Source organism: Falco punctatus (assembly GCF_963210335.1).
Source record: "Falco punctatus genome assembly, chromosome: 9".
Classification (NCBI taxonomy): Eukaryota; Metazoa; Chordata; class Aves; order Falconiformes; family Falconidae; genus Falco; species Falco punctatus.
In genome coordinates this window covers 3,876,738-3,899,243 of record NC_137589.1, presented here as the reverse complement: position 1 = coordinate 3,899,243, position 22,506 = coordinate 3,876,738, and the positions used below count along the sequence as shown (strand labels likewise).

Genomic DNA, 22,506 nt, shown 5'->3' with positions numbered 1-22,506 from the left:
AACTGCACGCTGAAATTTTATTAGAAACTACAGATATGCTTGTAACAAATTACAGGAAGGAAGAATGAACTTGGGACAGAAGTAAAACAGATTTTAATATAATAAAACCAAGTATCTCAGCATTAATCCTCCTACAACTCATGTCAGTTAATTGAAATGTCAGTGTCATACCTGTAAAGAAACACTAATCTCCTACTTCTGTAGCCAACACGAATGTTACGCTGTAATCAAACTAGAAAAATATTTGCCTTGAAAAGAGAGTAAAGCTAGCTAGCAAAGGAGTAAATTCTTTTATTTTCCCAGTCATAAGTTGAAGTGGGTACCAAAGCACAACAGGTGAATAACAAAAGAAATATAATTACCTCCAATTTTATTTTTACTCTGACAATAAATTCTATTGATATAAAAATTTAGAGGTATTTTTTTCATTTACTTATAATTTTATGCGTAAAGAAAAATAAATATATACATAATAGGGAGCACGACGTAATTTAATTTGTACTTCAGAGGCTGTTATAAACCACTTGATGAACTGAGAACATATAAATATGCACAATCCAATATCTCACTGAGCATGGTTATATATTTAACAACAAGCAGTCCCCAATGATTGAAATTCACCGTTTGGTTATCAAAACTGAAGGGTATTCAAAGGCAGGCGTTTCTGCACGGATAATGGAAGTGCTGCAGCACCGTGTTAATTTAAATAGCCTGCTGGCGTTCTGGATCTCAGCACCCTCTACGTAAAAGGCTGTAAAAGCCACGGATCTCTCTTTCCCTGTGGTGGCTGTCAGAAGCTGCTGCTGGCTCTGGATTGAACTTCCCTGCTCTCAGCAGAAAGTGCTGTTCCCTGCCTGGCTCCTGGGACTGCAGCAGTGGGAGGCAAAGTGGGCAAACAGCCACGGGATCAAACACGGTCAGAAGTAACAGGGTCTGAACCAAGCGGCTCCCAAAGGAGGAGGAAGAGCCAGGATGACCCTCATCTGGACCAACAAAATAACCGAGATACTACGATGCAGTAACTGTGCCAGTCACAAGCTCTCCAACAAGGACTTTTTCCACTCGTGGTACCACACGCATTGCTTCCTTTAGACCTGATCCTATTTTTTTTTCACGTTCATACAACAGAAGAGACATGTATTTTTCTCACCTTCCTTCTCAAGAAAAAAACCTCCATCTGTAAACTGGCAAACATTAATTCATTACCAGAGGTAGAATTCCTAGCACTAAAAAACCAGCTAAAAACCACCTCTGTTTTAAAGTATCTGTTGAAGACTAGACACGGGTTATTCCTCACTTACAGAATTTTGATGTTGAAAATTTCATTATTAATTTTCAGAATTTATTATTTACTCTTTTGTTGGCGACTATCATTTTTATCATGAAATATTCCACATAATTAAAATACTTTATTTGCCAATTAATTACATAGCACTGACCCTAAAAAACACTTGCCAGCTCCAATCGCATTTTACTTTTACCTTAGATCTCTGCTACTGCGCAGGCTTTGCTAATCAACGCACTCTTTCATAACTAACAGCCAAAAATAACGTGTCAGGGCTCTTGACATCATTTCCACTACTGCAGCGCTTAGCACCTTATTCAGCAAGTTCATAAAGTGGGTCAGCAGTGGGGCTTTTAAACCAGCAGATAGAATAATTCATCCAACGTCTAGAATAACTGCACTGATTGTCCTTTGTTTCCCTGACCAGGGTTAGCCAGAGGCGGACTGGTGACTGTGACTGACTGAATAACGTGGATTTTCAAAGCGTTGCTCGTTCTCTGTTCAGCTAGGGGACCCTGCGTGGGCCTCTAGATGAAGGTTTCTGTTTCCCTTTCTAAATTTGGGGCAGCAAATCCTTCCGCAGGGGACATACCCTTGTATCAGACTGAAAGCCATCCTCTAATTTCCCAGAGACTTCCCTGCTTTCTCACGTGGGCCGGGATGTGCCCCAGGCTGTATAAAAGCACAGAGGAGGATGTGCCAACTAAAAGGTTCCTGCTGAGATACTGAACCTTCGGTGTGATTATCACCTAGTACAAAGATTATTTTAGCAGCGAGTTTCAGAGTGCTCGGGGACTAATTCTGCTGGCTTATTTTGGTAACCGTTCGTCCCAGCAGATGCTCAGACAGACACCTTGAAGGCAGCTCGTACCTCAGTGGTGGATCCCTGGAGCACCACCACGTGCATCAGCAGCTCTGAGGTCAAACGCACAGCACTGGCAGCTCCTGCTTTATGACATTTTCACCCGAGTTCTACAAGCTGGTCTGCACAAAAACACAGCCTCTTTTTTCACAGCCTGTACTGACCCACCCATGCAAAAAATTAATCACCCCCTAAGCCTAAAAATGTTTCGTATTACTATTGGAAATTTTAACATATTACAGTAAAAAAAAAAAAAAAAACAGAGGGAGTAGACTTTTAAAATTACCCACAATCTGATAAAACATTTAGAAGCTGCAAACAGACCAGCATTACAGCTTTAACCATAAAAAATGGTGACACAAAACAGAAAATCATTTTAACTAACCCTTCCTGCACCTTCTTCAAAACCACCCTCCTTCCGTGCTGACAAAACAGATTCCTCTGAAGCCACATGCTGATCCTGAGGAGAAGAATTCCCCGTATCTACTTTGAGCTACAGCAGTGAACAATCCCCAGCACCAAGTGGGCTGAGGCCACCTGAAGTTCACAGAGAACCAGCACACCTACAGTCACCGGCATTTAAATCTTACGATTAAGCAGCAATTTCTAACTATTACAGCCCTGATCTTTTAGTAAAAAAAATACTCTGTCTCCTGGGTCATACAGCATTATTAATCAATGAGAGAGCCTAAGATTTCATGTAAATGAATATTTTGTATAGGTATTTCAAAATATCTTTTATCGTCTTTTAGAGGTATCACCCACATCCCCAGAAGCTGAATTCACAGGTTCTACATATAGGAGATACATGCAGTACGGATTTCTCCGCTTCACTACGCACTCAATTTTATTTATAGGAAATGCTGAAACAATGGAAAGTACATTAGCTTAATTTAAGTAGAAGATTATTTTAGATACTTACTTGAGCAAATATATTCAGCTAATTTTTTAGCGTTTCCAGACTTTTCTCCTTGTGGAGTAAGGCCAATTTCTTCCACTATAACCAAAAGCAGCAAAGAAAAGCGTTCAGACTGATGAGAACAAATCGTATTTACTGTCACAGAAACATGAGATGAAAAGGGAGACACGACTTGAACCAAGCACGCAAATAATTCTTTGAAAAGCAAAAAAAAAAATGGAGCACTTGAAGTAATAACATGCTTTGAAAATCTGATTTTGGCTCTAGAAAGACATACCTGAAAGAATTACAAATTAAGAATTCTGGGGATAGCTAAGCTGTTTCGGAGAATTTTTAAACTCTTGTACCCGAAGCGGTGAAACAGAAAGCCCTGTCTGACTATGCTGAACGGGCGGCAGCTCCTGGCATGGACTGGTTGCAGCCAGCTTCCCAAGGAGCGGATCGCTGCTTTTTCTAGTGAAGGCTGGAATCCTACTGGAAAATCTCAGAGTATAACCTTGCGCTTCTTTAAGCAAGTAAGCAGGGATAAGACAAACCCTGAGAAGTTAACTAGTTTGGGACTTGACTCATTCAAGACGGTTGTTAGGTGTCACCAGTTGGTGATCCAGTGGTGTTGTTACCAGTCTGCCTGAAAAAATACATCAGTATTTATCCAAATTATTTTTGGACTAGGAGCAGAAAAACTTTGAGACTTTGAAAATTCTCAAATGCTAAGTCTTTTCGTAATATTTCCTGGGTAGTTCAGTGGAAGCTAAAGCTGCAATGCAACTTTACAACAAGAAAGGCTTTCACAAACTAAAATCTACATTGCATTTTGGTTATGCACCAAAAATATGTATTACATCAGATTAAAACCACTGTCAAGACAAATCAAACAGCTGGCGCACTGAAGTCAATGTGGAGTGTACTGCTGACTTCGTTTTGGTAAATACCTCAAAGGAACGCTGAGGGAAAGATGGGCCAGTGCATCAAACTTTGTACAATCTCAGACCATCATGCTATAAATCCTTTCATCCTATTTCATTTCCAAAGTGAATAAAAAAAAAACAAACATGCAAATTAAGAATAAAGGTTTCTTCTTTTCTGATCAGTTTTTAAACTAGTTATGATCACATTACAATAAAAGTAGTGGAAAACCAGAATCTGGATCCTCTGCTAAAGTAAGCATGTATCGTTCTAATGTGTATACAATTACTTGTCTACAAAATTATCCATTTATAAAACTTACCTATAACTTTTTTCTGAGCACCCTTGAATAACAGATAATACTCCAAAAACTTTACTTACAAGACCGACTTATCTAAGACTTCTTTTTCTAAACCCAAGCTTACCTAAGGAAGCTGTAGCTCTTCCTACCACATACGCAGGTTTGCTATTCCACCTTAGTTTAAGAGATTTTGACCAGGCTGAAAAACATTTCATTAAATTTAAGCATGTGGCAACAATATATGAATGCTAAATGAGTGCTTTTAAACTTCTGTTTAATCTACAAATCGAGCAAAATAATAATAACTAATACTGCGCTACACATTTCAGTAAATCTGGATGTACAAAATTAATTTCTCCAGTATTTTTTTCATTGTGTAAACAGCAGTCTACAACTTGTTTTTGAAAGCTTAATTGGAGTAAACAGCTTTTGCTAAGTAGCATTTTTAATGCACATATGCCCTATGCCAGATCACATGCAACTTGCAATGTTCATTTATATTTCGGCATTAAGAACTTGGCAAAACTCATAGGAAAAAAGGCATATAGTACAAAGGGAGATTCAGACATACAAACATGGTTTAAAATTGAAAGCTTAGGCAGAAAACAAATACAATATTCTATGACAACAAATAAAAGGGGAAAAAAATTATATCCATGCACTACAGTATTCTATAAAGCAACTCTTCCCTATACAAGAGAAATATAGAAACTCATTATATTTCAAACATGCACCAAAAATAAGTTATCAGCTCAGGAATAAAATATACCTGAGACCAAAATAAAGTTACTAGGAAATGGTTTTCCTCCTTCAGGCAGTAAGTAGGTTATAGGTTACATTTCTTCCTTCCGGCTACCTGACGCCTATGCCTGGTACCCTAATGGGTCACAACCAGATACACTGTGTCTTTTACTGTCTTGTCTTAAAACATAGCATAGGATGTGGAGTTCCTTTCTAGTATTCTTGAGGGAAAAAATTAGAAATAGAAATGACAACAGTTAAAAAAAAAAAAACAACCCAGAGGAAACTATTCTAAAGAAGGAAAAAGATAAGAATTTATTACCTTTGATAGGAACTAAAGACACTTTTTATTGATTAAAATACGTATTTCGGTAGCTGCCAAAAGTCCTAATGAAGATTAGGACTAGATAAGAGATTACACTTGACCAAGAATCCTAAAATATAGTCCTCTGTTGTTGAAAATGCTAAAATAAGCTAACAGTCTCAGTGTATTTACTGTTTACTCAAGAGCGTAAGCTTACTCACTGTACATTGATTAGTATGACTACAGCCTAAATACGGCGCAGATGAAGTCATAAAACAATTTAAGTGTAATCAGAAACTCAAAGCCAGAAGTTATCACTTAGAGTAAGATTTTAGAAGCGTTTACAAGGATCTGATAGATCGTTGGTATGGTAAATTCTATTTAGCACTTTGCAGGATTCTTACAACTAATCTGTCAGCTTTTTACGTATCACCATTTTTTCACCAGTTTTTAGCTAATACTTCATTCACTTGAGAAATTTTATATTCAAAACACAGGAATCTCTTCTGTAAGACTTCATATGAATTATACAGGCACAGAAGTTAGCAGTGGCCTGTTTCTGTAACACGCTCCTCTCTTTCAAGAAGGAAAGTAGTTGGTAAGCAAAACTTGGCACTGCAGCAAAATTCTCCCTATGCAAGAGATAAGCACAACTGCAAAAGCTCACAGTAATTAGTAATTTGCACCAAAAGCTCTTTCCTTTATTTTACAATAACAGTGTAAGTGCGGAAAACCCAACCCTTAAAAACTCTGTTTAGCATGAGGCCTTTATGATGCCCAAAGAATTATGAGATGCAGCTTTTTAAAAAGTGTGTATTCCGAACGCCTACTGCTGGGCAAAATAAAATCACAAACTTCACAGAATACTAAACCAGGAAGAGTAGGCAATATAAATATGTACTTACCTTCATTTTTACTATTCTTTTTTAAACACATCTTGATGGCTTCTAAAGCTCTTGGACTGGTAAAAACTAGGCCTCCATAACATTCTGGATGAGAAAGCTACTTATAAAAAGTAAATTTAAGGAGTACATTAAAAAAAAATAAAAATAAGTTGATAAATTCTTTATAAACTTGTGAAGAACAGAACAGCTTCAGTAAATGTCTGAAACTGAACGGGGCAAATATTTCACTACTATCAGTAGCCAGAGTATTTGTAAGAGAAATTTATAACAAAGCTTAAATGCAGAACAAAATTTGCACAGATTGTATTCATTCTGAGAATCTGTAGGAATGGACAAGGATTCCTGTCACTGAAATGAGCTGGATGGACAGGCAAATGAAATGTGAGGTTCTTACAATTCACAGAAGAGAAATGAACTGTTATTCCAAGTAGTAACAGAGGGTACTACTAAGACAGCTGCTTGCCCCCTGCCCCTCAAACAGCAGTTAAAATTACTAAGGGGCTCTTAAAGATCAGTATAAAAAAAGGAAAAGTGTTCTTGGATCACTTGTAAATGCAGATCATGACACATTCAAACACCTAACAAAGTTCAGTGCTGCTGGAGACTGTCAATAATGGCAGAAAACCTTTTCAGGATTTTAAAATTAAATACATACATAGAAAGAAAGAGTAGAAAGAGAACACCGATTACGCAATTTTATTCCACATAACTAGGAGACGCAGTACAGAATTTCAGCAGAACGTAAGGGTGAACCTCAGGTAACCGTTAGTTGTCACTACAGTCTTCTAACTTTTTGTTGTGACAAAACAACTTTTTGTTGTGACAAAATGCCTCAGTACCTGTGACTACCTACGGTCCACCGACTAAATGTGAGTTCTATCTGACCAACTTAATTACTTAACAAGTATGGGCAAGGTACTTGATGTACAATACAATAATTGTATACAGCTCTGTGGAAACACAAAAAGAGGTACCATAAAGGGCATTATTAAATCAAGGTGAGGCATGGCATCTTGGCAACCATGGCCTAAATTCTGTTAAAAATAAGACAACTGAAATCATTTACAACTTACCTTTTCAAATAAGCTTTCAAGAGATACGAATTCAAATGACAAAACTGGAATCAAAGTTGTTTCAAAGTTGTATGATCCTAACTCCTTAAAAAAAAAAAAAGGGGGGGGGGGGGGTAGAGCTCTTGAAATAGACCTCAAACAGTAGTTTTTCAAAGAACTGACTGAGTCAGTACAAATATTTTTTTTATACTAAAGCAAAATACAAAGGCATCTTATTTGCTTTTACTAGTGAATCTACTTTGGTTTTGTTAGTTATTTAGCATTACAACCTAATACTAAACAAACAGCTGTGGAAATGAGGCCTCCTACGTAGCTACTGAACGGTTGCAGCTTACACCAGCACTAACTCTGAAGTCCCTAAGTGACAAACAATCACCTAGTCCTGCAAATACTCCTGTACATCTCTGTAATTCTTTAAAGTCAATAGAATTGCTCTTACGAGTAAGACTTACTCACATGACTAAAGGCAACAGCAGAAAGGCCACAGCAACAGGTAACCACTTTTTCACACTGCATTCCCAGTAAGGCTACTAACATTTTTTGTAAACTTAATTTTATCCATATGAACATAATCAATATTGATTAATTAAAATGAAATTGCTTTAATATCAGTACTTTACTGAGAGCTTTAACAGTGAATTCGATATAAATGCTCCGTAAGTAAAATATTTTTTTAGTATGAGCAAATTTTCTAGCATGCTTTTTTTCTTAGCATAATTTCAAACACACACTCCTAGTTTTGCTTATTTTTCTTAGAAAATATCATAATTTCAGACACACATTTCTCATTTTGATTAAGCACATTTTTCACTTGAAACAGTTCAATTCACCGATCTCGCTGAACGCGTGGCTCTATTATTTAATAGCGAAGTGACACAATTGTTTGTTTTTTTAAAGTTTACTCACTTCAATATAGGGATCTGGTCCTGAATCTTTGTCTTTGGGATCCTTCAGCAACAGAACCTTCATTGTTTACCAAAAGAACTCTGAAATACAACAATGGAAATTATCTAAATTAGATCTAGAGTACTTTCTACTGAACAGTGACTTTAATAGCTTCAAAGAAACTGGGTTGCTAACAGCTGCACTGCTCTCTATACCATGAGTAAGCAGTTAATGTACATTCTCTGGGCAAGAATATCCACCCTGATAAGACCAACAAATGACATGCTGTCTTCAGATAATACTGCTTAAGGGAGAAACTACAATGAGAGTCATCAAGGAGAATACATTTTAAAGGAGAATATTTTGTAAAACAAGTAACAACCCCTACAACGCATTCAGCCATGTAACAAGCCCCTACCTATAAAAACTTACTCTATGTATTCATTCCCATGCTAGTTTCCACCCTGTGCTCATAGTAATGAGTTTGCAAGGGGTTTACCTCGATCCATTTGGGGTCTCATCCTTTTCAAGGGGGAAAATGCATGCAGGGCAGTGTTTCAAAATGTTTTTTAAAAATACAAATATATGTGTGTGTGTATATAGGCACATTTATACATCTGATTATTTGATAATATTCATAAATGCCTTCTTTGATATATCTGTAGTAAACAAGGCAAGACTGAAAAAAAATCCATTCTGCCTTTACAAGGGAAGGTGACAGTTCTCCGCTCCTTAAAAGCTGCCTCGGGTGCTGAGCTCAAAGCCCCTTACCCCACCTAAGCAAGTACACCAAATGCATTAACACAAACAAATAGAAATCCACTCTCTAACTGCACATTTATTATTTATGTGTTACTTCCCTGATAGGTTACATACTAGCAAATTCTCTTTAAAATGAATGAAAATAAGAATGACTATTTGAATGTATAGAACATCCTAGATTTGATTCCTTTGAATGACATGCACCAAAATCCTCAAAACTCAAAGACAAAAATGTCAATCAAAGACAAAAAAAATATCCACTCAGACAAAAAATGAAAAGAGAAAAAAAAAAAAGGCAAAAGGCAGCTTTAGACCGCAGCAGGCCAAGCAGGGCCTGGTGCAGGTCACCGGCCTCGGTGTCCCACGCTCACCTTCGGCCAGCAGCGGTGACACACGGGTGGGGAGGGGGCACCCAGAGCACCCCAGGGCCTCACCACCCGCCTGCCACACTGGGGTCATTTCGTGGGTTTTAAACTTCATTATTTTTTTTTCACCAAGGTTCTAAAATGTGGCGTCGTTAACTGAGGTGTTCAATTCTGAACGTATTACCGCTAGACATGGACGCGCTCATGGCCACAGGGCTCAGCACTGACACAACGGGGGCTGGTGCCTGTTACAGTTGAATTTAAACAAATCGAGTACGAAATGGATTCACTAAATATTTATTAAGGTAGGAAAGCAAAAGCAGCTCTGGGCGGCTGGGAAGTAACAGCTCCACCAAGGGCTCGCAAATTCAAGCAAGCTGAGCAGCTCTTTTTATCTTCACCGAGGTCGCTTCTGCTATCTTCGGTACGCCCCTCTGCTTCTTCCGTGGTTTCTTGCTTAAGGTAGTTTCGAGATGTTGGTTCCAGAATCAGCTTATACAATCTGTTCTTTACATGGTTGATTGGTACAACGGCACACGTTAACATAACATCGCGGTTTAACATCTGCTCAGGATAATACATTCCGATAACATTGTAGTTAAGATTTATCCTGTCAAACAGGACGTTCCCATGTTTGGTGTGGCATTGTGGACGTGTCTCTTCTTCTTAAACAGGAAGTTCTCAAGACCGCCACAATGGGCTCGTTCCTCTTGCTTAACTTGTTTGATCAGCAAATTACCCTTAGTTACTTTTTACAATTCCCCCCTTCTTTTATTTATAAGTGATTTGTTGATCAAACCTAGACAATACTTCACAAGCTGCATCTAATTCAGGATTTTCATTCGGTATAATTTTCATTTCCAGTTCTGATTGCTTCAACACCATTAGCTGCACTTTTTCTAACCTGCTTTTAAAAAAGGTTACAAATTTATTAATGACGCAGGGTCCAAAAGTTAGAGCCAATAGCAACATTATGAGGGGTCCCACCAAAGTAGAAATTAAGGTAGTCAGCCATGGTGACTGATTAAGCCAAGATTCATTGCAGGAGGACGGAGCCTCTCGCTCTCGTTTTCTTTTCTCTAATCCTTCTCTCAGCTTAGCTAACGAATCTCTTACTACCCCTGTATGGTCAGCATAAAAGTAACATTCTTCACCTAGGGCAGCACATAATCCTCCGTTTTGCAAGAACAAAAGGTCCAATCCTCTTCGATTCTGTAAAACTACTTCCGACAATGAGGTCAATGATTTCTCTAAATAAGAAATAGATTTTTCTGTTCGGGCCAAATCTTCGTCTACTGCAGCTCTTAGAGATGTTAGACTCTGCTGTTGTTGCATCAAGGGGGTTATGCCAGTGGCGGTCCCAGTGACCCCTAAACCAAGTAGAGTAGCTATAGTAACTGCAGATATTGGCTCTCTTTTGTTGATTTTATGTCCTAAATTGCTCCAATGTAAATACATAGTTTCTTCCCCATGTAAGAGGATTCTAGGTACCACAGTAACCTGTACACAAAATTCTGAGACATTTTTCTTGAGAACAGCAGTGGACAAACACGGTGTTAAACCGGTTATGGAGCAGACCCACCATGCCCCAGGACTAGGCAGAACCCATTTAGTATTAAAGTTTTGAGTCTGCTTGGTACATAGAGTTCCTCTCTTGTTCGTTATCTTTCCTATACACCAACCGCTCCCTCTGACCTGTTGGAGAGTAATCCCCGCCTTCCGTTCCTTCCAATTACATCTGGAGGGATTGTCCTTGGTAGAGGTATTCAGAGGAGATGACACAGCTATCCCCTCATAAAAAGGGGGCTTTATGTCATAACATAACCAACAGGAAATGGTAAAATTTGGATTTGTTGCATTTAAAGCTTGATAGGCTGCCTGCATTACAGTTCATAAGGGTTCATCGTCTTTGGGTGTTTTCTCCACTTCATTTGTAGAGGTTAGGTATGTCCCTGGGGTGACTGAGGCTGTGGAGTTTCCTACCTCTGGCTTTTTCTTTTTCCCTTTTTGCTTTGTGATGACTCGATTGGGCCCTACTGCTTGTGGCATTTTAACTTCACGTTTTTGAATGAATATTAGTCCTCCTCTATCAGTTCCAGATTCCCAATATCGCATTCCCCAGGTTCGTCCAAATAACCATCTGTGGTCATTAGGCTGCAGGATTTCTAGTACAACAAGCTTACAGTTGCCAAGATGGGGGCCCTCTGTGTGTCCATCCCAGCTAGGTGCTGGCAGGTTGCATCCTCTGGGTCCCCATGTTATATTCAAAAATCTATCTTTAATGGCTACGTCCCAGTTTGAAGCTATGGTTTCACATCCCCAATATGCACAGTAATAGTGATTAGGAAAATTGCAATAGTTTTTCCCTGGATTTGAACTGGGGCAGAGATAAAAAGGTTTTATTGCTCTTTCTTGTCGACTGGGTGGGTCTAGTTCATAAAAGACTAAATCTTCCAATTTAACTTGGAATTCTGGGGGTCTGGCTGTCACGTTATATCGAACTTCTACTGAATCCTCCCATCGACCTAAGGTCCAATTGAAGGGTTGATGTTCATTTTCTAAAGTCGTGGTAATCAATACCATTAATAGGATACCAGCTTTCATTTCCCCACTGTTCAGTACCTCTCTGCCTTCCTTGTCTACTCTTTTGCAGAGAGCAACGGGATATCAATATCTTCTCGGCAGCAGCAGGTAGGCTTCAGGGGAATTTTGCTGTTATCCTGTCAATAATTTCCAAGGTCTAAAGAGTTAGTTATCTCTCAAATATATTTCCACCTGTTTGGTTGCTGTGCCTGTTTCCAGGCGAATCTTATAGTACACTGTCTTAAAATCTATACCAGTCTGTTTCATATACTTCCCAAAGTTCAGGTACTGACAGTTCCCATCCACAAAATAATTTACGAATTTCCACTTGATCCTCTGGCCCCTGGTATGTATCAAATCATTGCGGCATTTTATACAGTAAGGTTGTCTCTTAAATGAAACACAGGACCAATCTCTATTACAATTTAGACATCGGCAAACAACCCAACATAAATGCCCGAAGTAAGGTGTTTTAAGCAGGGTATTCCCCGGAGATCTCCTATTCTGGGTGATTCGGGTATCTCTGTCTCTGTTTCGCAACAAAAGGGAAAAACCTGGGGAGTTCCTGTTAGTTTGTATAGTCCACACACACCCCACCCCCCCACCCCTCGCTTGGTCAGGTATCCTTTCTTCACTCCAAGGTGCAAAATATACCTTTCATAGAGTATTTCCCGGTGCTGTTTGGAACCATCGATATAAACTATCTCTTACTTCCCTTCTGGAGTGGTTCATTTACCGGTCTCACTTTTCCTTATCTTTATTCAAAGGTCTCCTGGTTCCGACGTCACAGTCCACTTCTCTGGGAAGATAGGTCCCTTAATTCTACTAGCGTGAGCCCATCCTTTCTCTGCTGTCCGTACAGCCGTATCGGTGGTAAGTAACACAACGAAGGATCCTTCCCAACGGGGTGTTAGGGAGGTTTCTTTCCAGGTTTTGATTAGTAGCTGGTCTCCGGGCTGGATTCGGTGTATGGAAATGTCCAAGGGAGGTCTTTGTACTACCAAGCCCTTCTTTCTTAGTTCCTGTCTTCTTTTTGTAAGTTCTAAAATATATTCTGTTAAAAGTTTATCCTCGACCTTTGGGTGTTCCACTAATAACCCAAAGTCATAAGGCATTCCATACAACATTTCAAAGGGGGATATACCAGTATCTGCTCTTGGCTGAGTTCTAATGTAAAGCAAAGCCAATGGTAAACATTTAACCCAATTCATTTTTATTCCCACCATAAGTTTGGTTAGGTGTTTCTTTACCTCCCCATTCATTCTTTCTACTTTCCCAGAACTCTGAGGGTGCCAGGGAGTATGGTATTCCCATTTTGTACTGAACAATTCAGTTGTCTCTTTAATTACTTTGGATGTGAAATGTGGGCCTCGGTCTGAGTCAATTACCACAACAGTCCCATATCTTGGAATAATTTCTTCCAAGAGAATCTTAATAACCATCTTTGCAGTAGCTCTTACCACTGGAAAGGCTTCTACAAAGTGCGTAAGATGATCAACCAAGACCAATAAATACTGATACCTCCTAACCTTTGGCAATTTGGTAAAATCCACCTGTATTTTCTCAAAGGGTCTTTTAGCCAATTCATGACCCCCTTGAACCTTTTCTCTAAGTTGTCATTTATTCACTTTGTGACAGGTTAAACATCTCTCTAAAATCCTTTTAGCTAGACCGTACATTCTGACACAGGCATAGTCTGTCTCAAACTGATCCACTAAAGCTTGAATTCCCCAATGAGTTTTATGGTGTAATTTATTTGGTATTCCCCGAGCTAATCCCTTTGGAAGAATTTCCCTGCCGTCTGGTAGCAGCCATTTATCACCATCTCTTTTTTGCTCCAATTTGTTTTAGCTTATCCAATTCTTGGAGAGTGAAAGTCTTATCTAATTTTAGCCTTTCAGGTTCCTCTCTCAAGGTCTGAACCATTAACAGTGCAGCCCGTTTTGCCTCTGCGTTGGCTAGGTTGTTTCCTCTTACAATATGGGTTAGTCCCTTCTGATGTCCTTTTACATGGACTATGGCTATCCTCAGCGGACCTCTTAATGCCTTTAAAACTTCTAGGATTAGCTTTTCATGGACTAATCCTTTTCCCTGGGTGTTAATTAAGCCTCTCTCTTCCCAAATTTTTCCAAAAGTATGTACCACCCCAAAGGCATACTTTGAATCTGTATAAATAGTTCCAATTTTATTTTCTAAGAGCTTTAATGCTCTTAACATAGCATATAACTCACACGCTTGTGCAGACCAAGCTTTACTTCATGGTCCTGATTCTTTTATCTTAAAAGTATACCCATCCACAATAGCATATCCTGATTTTCGTTGTCCTTCAACCACTCGTGAGGAGCCGTCCACAAACAATTTTTCTCCTTCGTCTAATTTATCTTCTTCTAAGTCCTCCCTTATTTTAGTCTGCAAATTTATTAGTTGGAGGCAGTCATGTGTCAAATCTTCTTTAGGTTCTCTGTATATAAATTGGGCAGGATTCTGAACAGAAGTGGTTTCCATTTCTAGCCTAGGGGAGTTAATTAAAATTCCCTCATATTTTAGCAATCGACTATCTGTAAGCCCGTTATCAGCCTGTTGTTGTAATACTCCCCAAATGTTATGGGGGGTGTATACTTTTAGTTCATTTCCTAAGGTGACTTTTCCAACTTCTTCTACCAATAATGTAGTGGCCACTATTGCTTGCAAGCAGGTGGGCCACCCGCGACTTACAGGATCCAGTATTTTAGAATAATATCCTACAGGCTTTCTCTGTCCTGCCCATCCTTGGGTCAGAACCCCATAAGCTGTCCCGTTATCCACACTGATAAAAAGTTGAAAGGGTTTACGGATATCGGGTAAACTGAGGACAGGTGCTTCTACCAGATCTCTTTTTATATTTTCCCAATGATTCTCATCTTCAGGGGACCATTTTACCAACCCGTTTTTAGTTAATTTTTCGTACAAGAATTTTACTTTACTGCTGTGATTTTCTATCCACTGTCGACAATACCCTAATAATCCCAATAACTGTCTTATCTGTCTTTTATTAGTGGGCGCTGTTAGAGACAAAATTCCTTTTACTCTTTCGGGATCTAATTTCTTGTGTCCCTTTGTGAGCCAATGTCCCAGATATTTTACCTCTTCTTCAGTAAACTGTAATTTGGACTTAGAAACCTTTAATCCCTTGAGGCCTAAAAAGTTCAATAATTTGATGCTCTCATTTCTGACTCCTTCTTGAGTTTTTCCAGCAATCAATAAATCATCCATGTATTGTATTAGAATTAGTTCCTGACTTAATTCATAAGATTCCAGTAACTGTTCCAGAGCTTGTCCAAACAAGTTCGGAGACTCTGTGAATCCCCGGGGCAAAACCGTCCACCGTAATTGTTGTTTTCTATGGGTCTTGGGGTTCTCCCACTAGAAAGCAAAATAGTCCCTACATTTTTCTTCTAAGGGACAAGCCCAAAAAGCATCTTTTAAATCTAGAACACTATACCATTTATAATCTGGATTTAACTGATTAAGTATAGTGTGGGGGTTAGTGACCACAGGGAACCGGGAAATGGTTCATTCATTTACAGCTCTCAGATCTTGTACTAAACGATAAGACCCATCCGGCTTCTTTACGGGCAATATGGGAGTGTTGTGGGGAGACATACAGGGTTCCAAAAGCCGCTGGGCTAAAAGTCTCTCAATTACTGGCTGTCCCCCTTCTCTCCCCTCTCTAGAGATGGGATACTGTTTTATCCTAATTGGCTGGTCTGGGTCTTTTATGGAGACCCATAATCGGTTTGATATTTAATTTTCCCACCGACCCTGGGCTATACCAAGTTTCTGGATTAATCTTGGCTTCATCTTCCGCGGTTAATAAGCATAATCTTACTGTTAATTTCTCTTGATCTACTTCCAAATTGATTCCTAATTCCACCATCAGGTCTCGTCCCAGAAGGTTATACTGAGCTTCTGGGACCAATAAAAATGTTCCCACTCCATATTTATTTGGAGCTTCTATTGTTACATTCCTTATCAGGGGCACTTTGAAAGGTTCCCCCTTTGCACCAATTACTTGGAGTTTATCCTTTGATTCAACACATCCAGATGGTAACTTTTGGACGGTTGATCTTTCAGTGCCCGAGTCCACGAGGAACTCGAACACTTCATGCTGAGGACCCAATTTTAATTTTATCAAGGGCTCGGTAACCTTAGGGGTCCCCAGCAAATAGAGCCCCTGACCCCCCTAATCTTTCTTAAAAATCTCCTCATCCTGTATCCTTTTTCAACAATTTCTCTGCAAATGTCCCTTCTTGCGACAATAAAGACATTCCATTTCTTACGAACCAAATCTTCTTCTCAGGTCTACTGGACCCCTCTGGGGACTGTTTCTTCTCCTACCCAGATTTTGCCCTTCTCTTACAGCTGCCATTAGGATTCTGGCTTGTTTCTTCTGATTTTCTTCTTCCCTTCTCACATACATCTTCTGAGCTTCTCGTAATAATTCATCTAACCCCCTTTCTTGCCAATCTTCTATTTTCTCTAACTTTATTCTTATGTCTGTCCAAGATTTAGCTACAAATTGTGTTTTCAGCAGAGCTTGACCCACTTGACTATTGGGATCCAACCCAGAATATAGCTATAAAATCTTTCTCAAACTTTCATTCGGTGGGGGTTTCATCTTTTTTCTGTTGTTCGTTAAAGGCCTTATTAATAATTTGTTCTCTGGGTATAGAATCTCTAATCCCCTGAATTATCATATCCCAGAGATCTACCATATTATTTGTATGTACGGGGTCTTGATTGTTCCAATTGGGCCTTTGCAGGGGCCATTTTTCATCTCTGGCGGGACCTTGCTGATGTCTCTGGTCCCAATGTCTCATACCTGCTGTTCTGATCATTCCTCGTTCTTCGTTTGTAAACAAGATCTTTAAAATAGACTCCATTTTGTCCCAAGTATAAATGTTAGGTCCGAGGAATTGATCAAAACATTCGGCTACCCCTAATGGGTCCTCTAACAAGTGTCCCATTTCTTTCTTAAATTCCCTCACATCCCCGGAGCTGAGGGGTACAGATACAAATCCGACTCCGGGTTGTGGTCCCCCCATAGCAGTCTCCCTTAATGGATACAATAGATTTTCCTCCCTCCTTTCTCTAGTTTGACTTCTAGTCATTATTCGATCAGGAGGGGCCTCTTCCTCAGGTTGGGGGGGTGCTATTGGAGGAAGATCATGCTCAGGAACTTGTGGTAGCGGAGGAGGGGGAATATAGGGTGGGGGAGATGCTGGAGGTTCGTCTACATCCTGCCTTTTCTTTCTATCATTTTTCTTTTCTTTTAATGGGAACAAATCAGTGGTCTGAGCTATGCCCAGGATCCATAAAAAGGCATACTCGCTCTCCTCCTTATTAAATGGTCGTTTGTTGTTAACTTATATGTTTAATTGTTGACATATCCAATCCTCAAAAGATCCATAAATTGGCCAATATAAATCTTTTCTTATTTGTTTTATCCCCATACTTCCATACAATAATGGACCATTTTCTCCTTGGGCTTCCCCTTTCGAGAAGGGGAAGTACCCCCATATTGGATCATTAGGCCTAACGGGCCACCTTGGGGTATATCGGGGAGCCCACCCCCACCCCGTACCTCCTGCATGGAACCAGAAGCCTTACTCTTCTTCTGTCCCATCTCCCGAGAGTGCCTTCTTTCACTCAGATTACACTGGTTTCCCTCCGTCCGTGGCCCACGCCCTCGCAGACAATGGGAACCGCACTATTAGGAGGTCCACACTCACTTTGCCCGGTGGACTACTACGTCCAGTGGACGTCTCAGTCACTCGCACCCTGGGCATCCAATCCCCAACGGAACGGAACCACAATACACTTACTCACTCCCAAGTCTTCGTCCAGCTCTTTGTGCACAAAAATTATGGGGAACTGCAGTATCTCCTTTCTCTTTCTTTTTGCTTTCCTATCTCAGTTCGGAAAATCCAGGTGAGCTAAGTTGGAATCTCCTCCGGGACCATCTGAAGATGGGGCGCCCTCCCAGAGTTGAATTCTGAGTCGGCTGTCTGGATCCAAGTCATGGCACCAAATGTGTTATAGCTGAATTTAAACAAATCCAGTCCAAAATGGATTCACTAAATATTTATAAAGGTAGGAAAGCAAAAGCAGCTCTGGGCGGCTGGGGAGTCGCAGATCCACCAAGGGCTCACAAATTCAAGCAAGCTGAGCAGCTCTTTTTTATCTTCACCGAGGTCATCTCCCTTCTGACATCTTCCATATGCCCCTCTGCTTCTTCCCTTATCGTGGTTTCTTGCTTAAGGTAGTTTCCATAAAATGATGGTTCCAGAATCAACTTACACAATCTATTCTTTACACGGTTGATGGTACAACGGCACACGTTAACATAACATCACGGTTTAACATCTGCTCAGGATAATACATTCCGATAACATTGTAGTTAAGATTTATCTTGTCAAACAGGACGTTCCCATGTTTGGTGTAGCAAGGCAACATTGTGGACACATCTCCTTAAACAGGAAGTTCTCAAGACCACCACAATGGGTTCGTTCCTCTTGCTTAACTTGTTTGATCAGCAAATTACCCTTAGTTACTTATTACAGCGCCTGCGCCGGGCCGGGGGTGCGTGGCGCCCGGCGGAGCCCCCTGCCCATCGCCGCCCGCCTCAGCCGGGCCGGGCAGCGGGGACACGGCGGGAGGCTCCGGGGCCGGGGGCAGCGCTCACAGGGGCCGGGGGCACGGGCAGCGCCGGCTCCGCCGGGGAAACGGGCTCCGGCCGGTGCCGCTCACAGCCCGGCGGGGCCGGGAGAGAGAACCCGGCCCGGGCCGCGCCTCCCCCCGCCCCGCCCGCCGGCCCGGCCCGGCCCGGGCTCCCCCCCGGGCTCCCCCCGGGCGGGCAGGGGCCGCGCTCCGCTCGGCGCCGCTGCCGCTGCCGCGCCGGCCCCTCCGGGCGGCTCCTCACACTGCGGCCCGGCCCGGCCCGGGCTCCGCTCCCCGCGGCGCCACAGGCCCTGCCGGGAGCCGCTCCGGCGCGGGCTGCCCGCGGGGCACGGCCCCCGCCGGCACCCCCTGCCCCGGGGGGGAGCCGCTCCCCCGCGGGCTCCGTGGGCCGAGGGGCGCCGCCTGCCCGGCCGGGGGCTGCCCTGCCCCGCGGGGGGGGGGGAGCCCCCCCGGCCCGGCCCGGCCCGGCCCCGGGTGCCCGCGGCCCCGTCCCTGCCCCGCTCCCCACCGCCGGGGTCCCCGGGCGGGTTGTGCCCCCCTGTGAAACGCGCCCCCCGCGGCGCTGCCCCCGCGGCCGCTGGGCTGGGCCGTGGCCAGCGGCGGGCCCGGCTGGGAGCGGCTGCCGGGGCTGCTGGGGCCGGGGGGAAGCGCCCGCAGCCCCCGCGGCCCCGACCGGCACCGCGGCCCCACTGCTGCTCAGCGCTGCAGTTCTGAAACACCAAGACCAGTGAAGTCAAAGGGAGCGGCTATAAAGCGCAGACAGAATAAGAAATAAGGACTTTGTCACGGGCTGTATTCTCAAACAGTGCAACTCTCGCCGATCTGTAACTAGAGCAAATGCCATAGTAGATCCCATCCGTGGCTTCCAAGAGTTGGACTCCCAAGTACTTTGGAGTATCCAGTTGCCAGTAGCTTGAAGAAGGTAGTGTGAAACGACTTTTCTCAGGCATTTTGACATTGTAACAGTCTTTAGCAATCCAACATTCCTGTAAGAAGGTACTGTGCCCGAAGTTCTTTGTAGTATAGATTGTCGTTCTGATCCCGACGTTACTAACGACTGTTACTATAATGCCACCTTCAGTGCTTATGCTCTAACTACGATACACTTACATTGCTGGTATTCTTAAAGTCTAATAACACCAAGAAAATGATGTTAACCTATCACACCTATTTCCAAAATGTCTATGGTACGACATTATGAACTCATCAAAATGTAAGGGGGGGGGGCGCAGGAAATCCTTCCAAACTGTTTACTAAAAGATAGTAATACTTTCTGGAAAGCGCAATTTCCAAAAGTATTGTAGTAAAAGCCCCAGATGACATGAGAGAGTTAATTCTGGTACACCTGGGGAAAGCAGATATCTAATTAATTATTTTAGGTAGTTACAAACAAATTAACTTCCCACCCTATGCCTTATTACTGTGTCAAGTAATGAATAACAATTAGAAATGGGTAAACATCCATGTTTAACAAGGTGACTTACAATAATCAATTTAATTATTTTGTTTAGAACCTGCATACAAAACACATACTGCACCAACAAATAATTACAAAGTCATAAAATATCATGAACTACAGCAAGATGCAATTACCTAGCTGTTTCCTCTACACAGAAATCATACAAGCTGTATTTTGGACTCAGCCATCTGGCTTACTTGTATAAAGAGCAAGACTGCACAGCTCTGGCACTCCTAGAAGCCACTGGCTTATTTTCAATTCTGCCAGAAGGCAGCTCATTTTTGGACTCCAAAAAGGGGCTGCAAGTGTCCAAGAGAAGACAAATTTGACCTAGGGAATCTATAAATTTCTGCATTCATGAATAACATGTATATTGATCTGCAACTACCCTCGGACTGCTTTTGGTTTTACTGCTGAAAAAATTAGTCTCTTTTTCTGCAGCCATAAACCTATCAGACCGTTCTGTTCTTTCTACCTATTTAGCTTAGACAGGTTCACACAGAATTGCAGGGACCAAATGAAAACTGTTGGAATATACCCATTTCCAAATGCCAGGTCCTCCCACCCCAGCATTTTCTTAGAAAGTGCGTCCTACTACTGCTGACACATCACTGCGAATCCAGCCAAAATGCCATCTTAACAGGCAGGCAGAAGGCAGACAAGATCCCAAAGAGGGACAAGCGCCAAACCAAAAATATGCCAATATACATTCAAAGGGTGAAAAAGTTAAAACTCAATTATGGATTGTTTTTTGGGGAAAAACATACAAGTTTTCCTAACTTGCTGCAATGACGTGGGGGTTCCACTGCACCAGGAAAGGTAAGAGAAATACAGTATTTTTATTGGTTTACTTGTGTCCTTGAGGTGTTTCTAAGGAGTGCCCTACAAATGACTGAAAGAATTTTAAGCTAGGTTTCTGCTAAATACATGTAGAGTCATGAATCCTGACAAATTCTTATTAAATCAAAGAGCATTAAGAGAAAACACATAAATAAGACATGCAGCATCTTTGGTAATTTTTGATGTATTCTAAGGGAAGTACTTACAATACAAAGCTACATTTCAGATCTCTCGTATTTTATCTATATATTACATCTTACATATTTAATCAAGAGAGGTATGCACAAACTTCTAAACAACCATTAAAAGTTTCTATTTAGAACAATGAATGGACTTAGCTGAGCCCAGCAGTGCTCTATCTGTGCCTGGAAAAGGGAATGTGTATGAATAACGTTGCTGTGGTTTAACCCCAGCTAGCCACTCGCCCACTCCCCCCGTGTCAGGATGGAGAGGAAGTGAGAAAACACGTGGATGGAGATGGAGACAGCGTACCCGGCCAGGCAACACCGCGCACAGGAGCAAAGCAAAACCCGGCACTGGTTCCCCGCTGCCCGTGGCAGGCAGGTGCTCGGCCATCCCAGGGGAGCAGGGCTCCAGCACGCCCAGCGGGGACTGGGGAAGGCCAGCGCCATCGCTCCCAGCGTCCCCCCGTCCCCCTTCTTCCCCAGCTCCATATGCCGAGCGTGACGGCGCACGGCACGGGGTATCCCTGGGGTCGGTCGGGGTCAGCTCCCCCGGCTGTGCCCCCCCAGCTCCCCGTGCCCCCCAGCCCGCTCGCTGGGGGTGGGGGAGGAGCAGGAACGGCCTCGGCTCCGTGTAGGCACCGCTCAGCGGTCACGGAAACATCCCTGTGTCATCAGCACGGCTTCCAGCACAGACCCAAATCGTGGCCCGCACCGGCGGCTGTGAAGGCAATCAGCTCCAGCCCGGCCAAAGCCAGCACAAACCTTAATAAGTTTTACACTGCCAAGTCTTTGTTTCTAGGATGATACTGGCCACCCACTTTTTGGCTCACTAAACAAGCACTTTGCCTGAGCACCAATAACAATTCTGCAAAGACTGTTCTTCAAATGTTAAAAAATTACCATTTAAAACCCATTAGGCTCACAAACAGCTAAAGAGAGGGCAACAGATTTTCTGCCTTGCGGACACAGACACAAAGATGAAGAAAAACTTGTATTGGTCAGTCTGAGGTTTGGGAACCATCCAATTAGCTCTGATAATGAACTACAAGAGCAACTGGAGTGTTTGAAGCATTACATCATGACTGAAGGCTAAAAGCAGTTTGGTGCTCTGAGTCCACATTACTTAATTTTAAGTCCACTTAATTTATAAGAAGGGTCACACTGCATTTTCAGAATATTATTCTTACAGACATAATTGAAATGGTTCTCATTCATAGCATCATACAGTAAAATTCAACATCCTTGTGCCTTCAATTAAAATATAAAGTGGATTACAATGTGTATCTCTAGGTACCTGATATTAGTAGAGTAAAAATGAGCAATACTCTCTCACATTAAAAAAAAAACCCACAACCTGCAGATTTCTTATATACATTGTACAGAAAGAACATCTTTGTAGGTCACTCAAATT

At 41.9% G+C, this 22,506-nt stretch overlaps 2 protein-coding genes across 6 annotated transcripts in view; one reads left to right on the top strand and one right to left on the bottom strand.

Annotated features, from left to right (window-relative positions):
• UROS (uroporphyrinogen III synthase) overlaps nt 1-22,506 on the bottom strand; it is a 32,072-nt gene that overhangs the window by 5,539 nt on the left and 4,027 nt on the right. For all 5 annotated transcript variants that reach the window (XR_013930563.1, XM_080403169.1, XM_080403167.1 and 2 more), the window contains 5 exons: nt 8,203-8,282; nt 7,297-7,380; nt 6,224-6,320; nt 4,398-4,472; nt 3,070-3,144 (listed from right to left, as the gene is read on the bottom strand). Coding sequence is in view for 4 of the 5 variants with exons in the window: in XM_080403169.1 (XP_080259295.1) it covers nt 3,070-3,144; nt 4,398-4,472; nt 6,224-6,320; nt 7,297-7,380; nt 8,203-8,265 (394 nt within the window). In the remaining variant the exon portion in view is untranslated. The remainder of the gene's footprint in view (nt 1-3,069; nt 3,145-4,397; nt 4,473-6,223; nt 6,321-7,296; nt 7,381-8,202; nt 8,283-22,506) is intronic.
• Nucleotides 8,289-21,199, top strand: LOC308069973 (uncharacterized protein). Its single transcript, XM_080403164.1, has 2 exons — nt 8,289-9,732; nt 18,410-21,199. Exon 2 carries the CDS (start codon nt 18,431-18,433, stop codon nt 19,340-19,342), a length of 912 nt encoding a protein of 303 aa, XP_080259290.1. The 5' UTR covers nt 8,289-9,732; nt 18,410-18,430; the 3' UTR covers nt 19,343-21,199.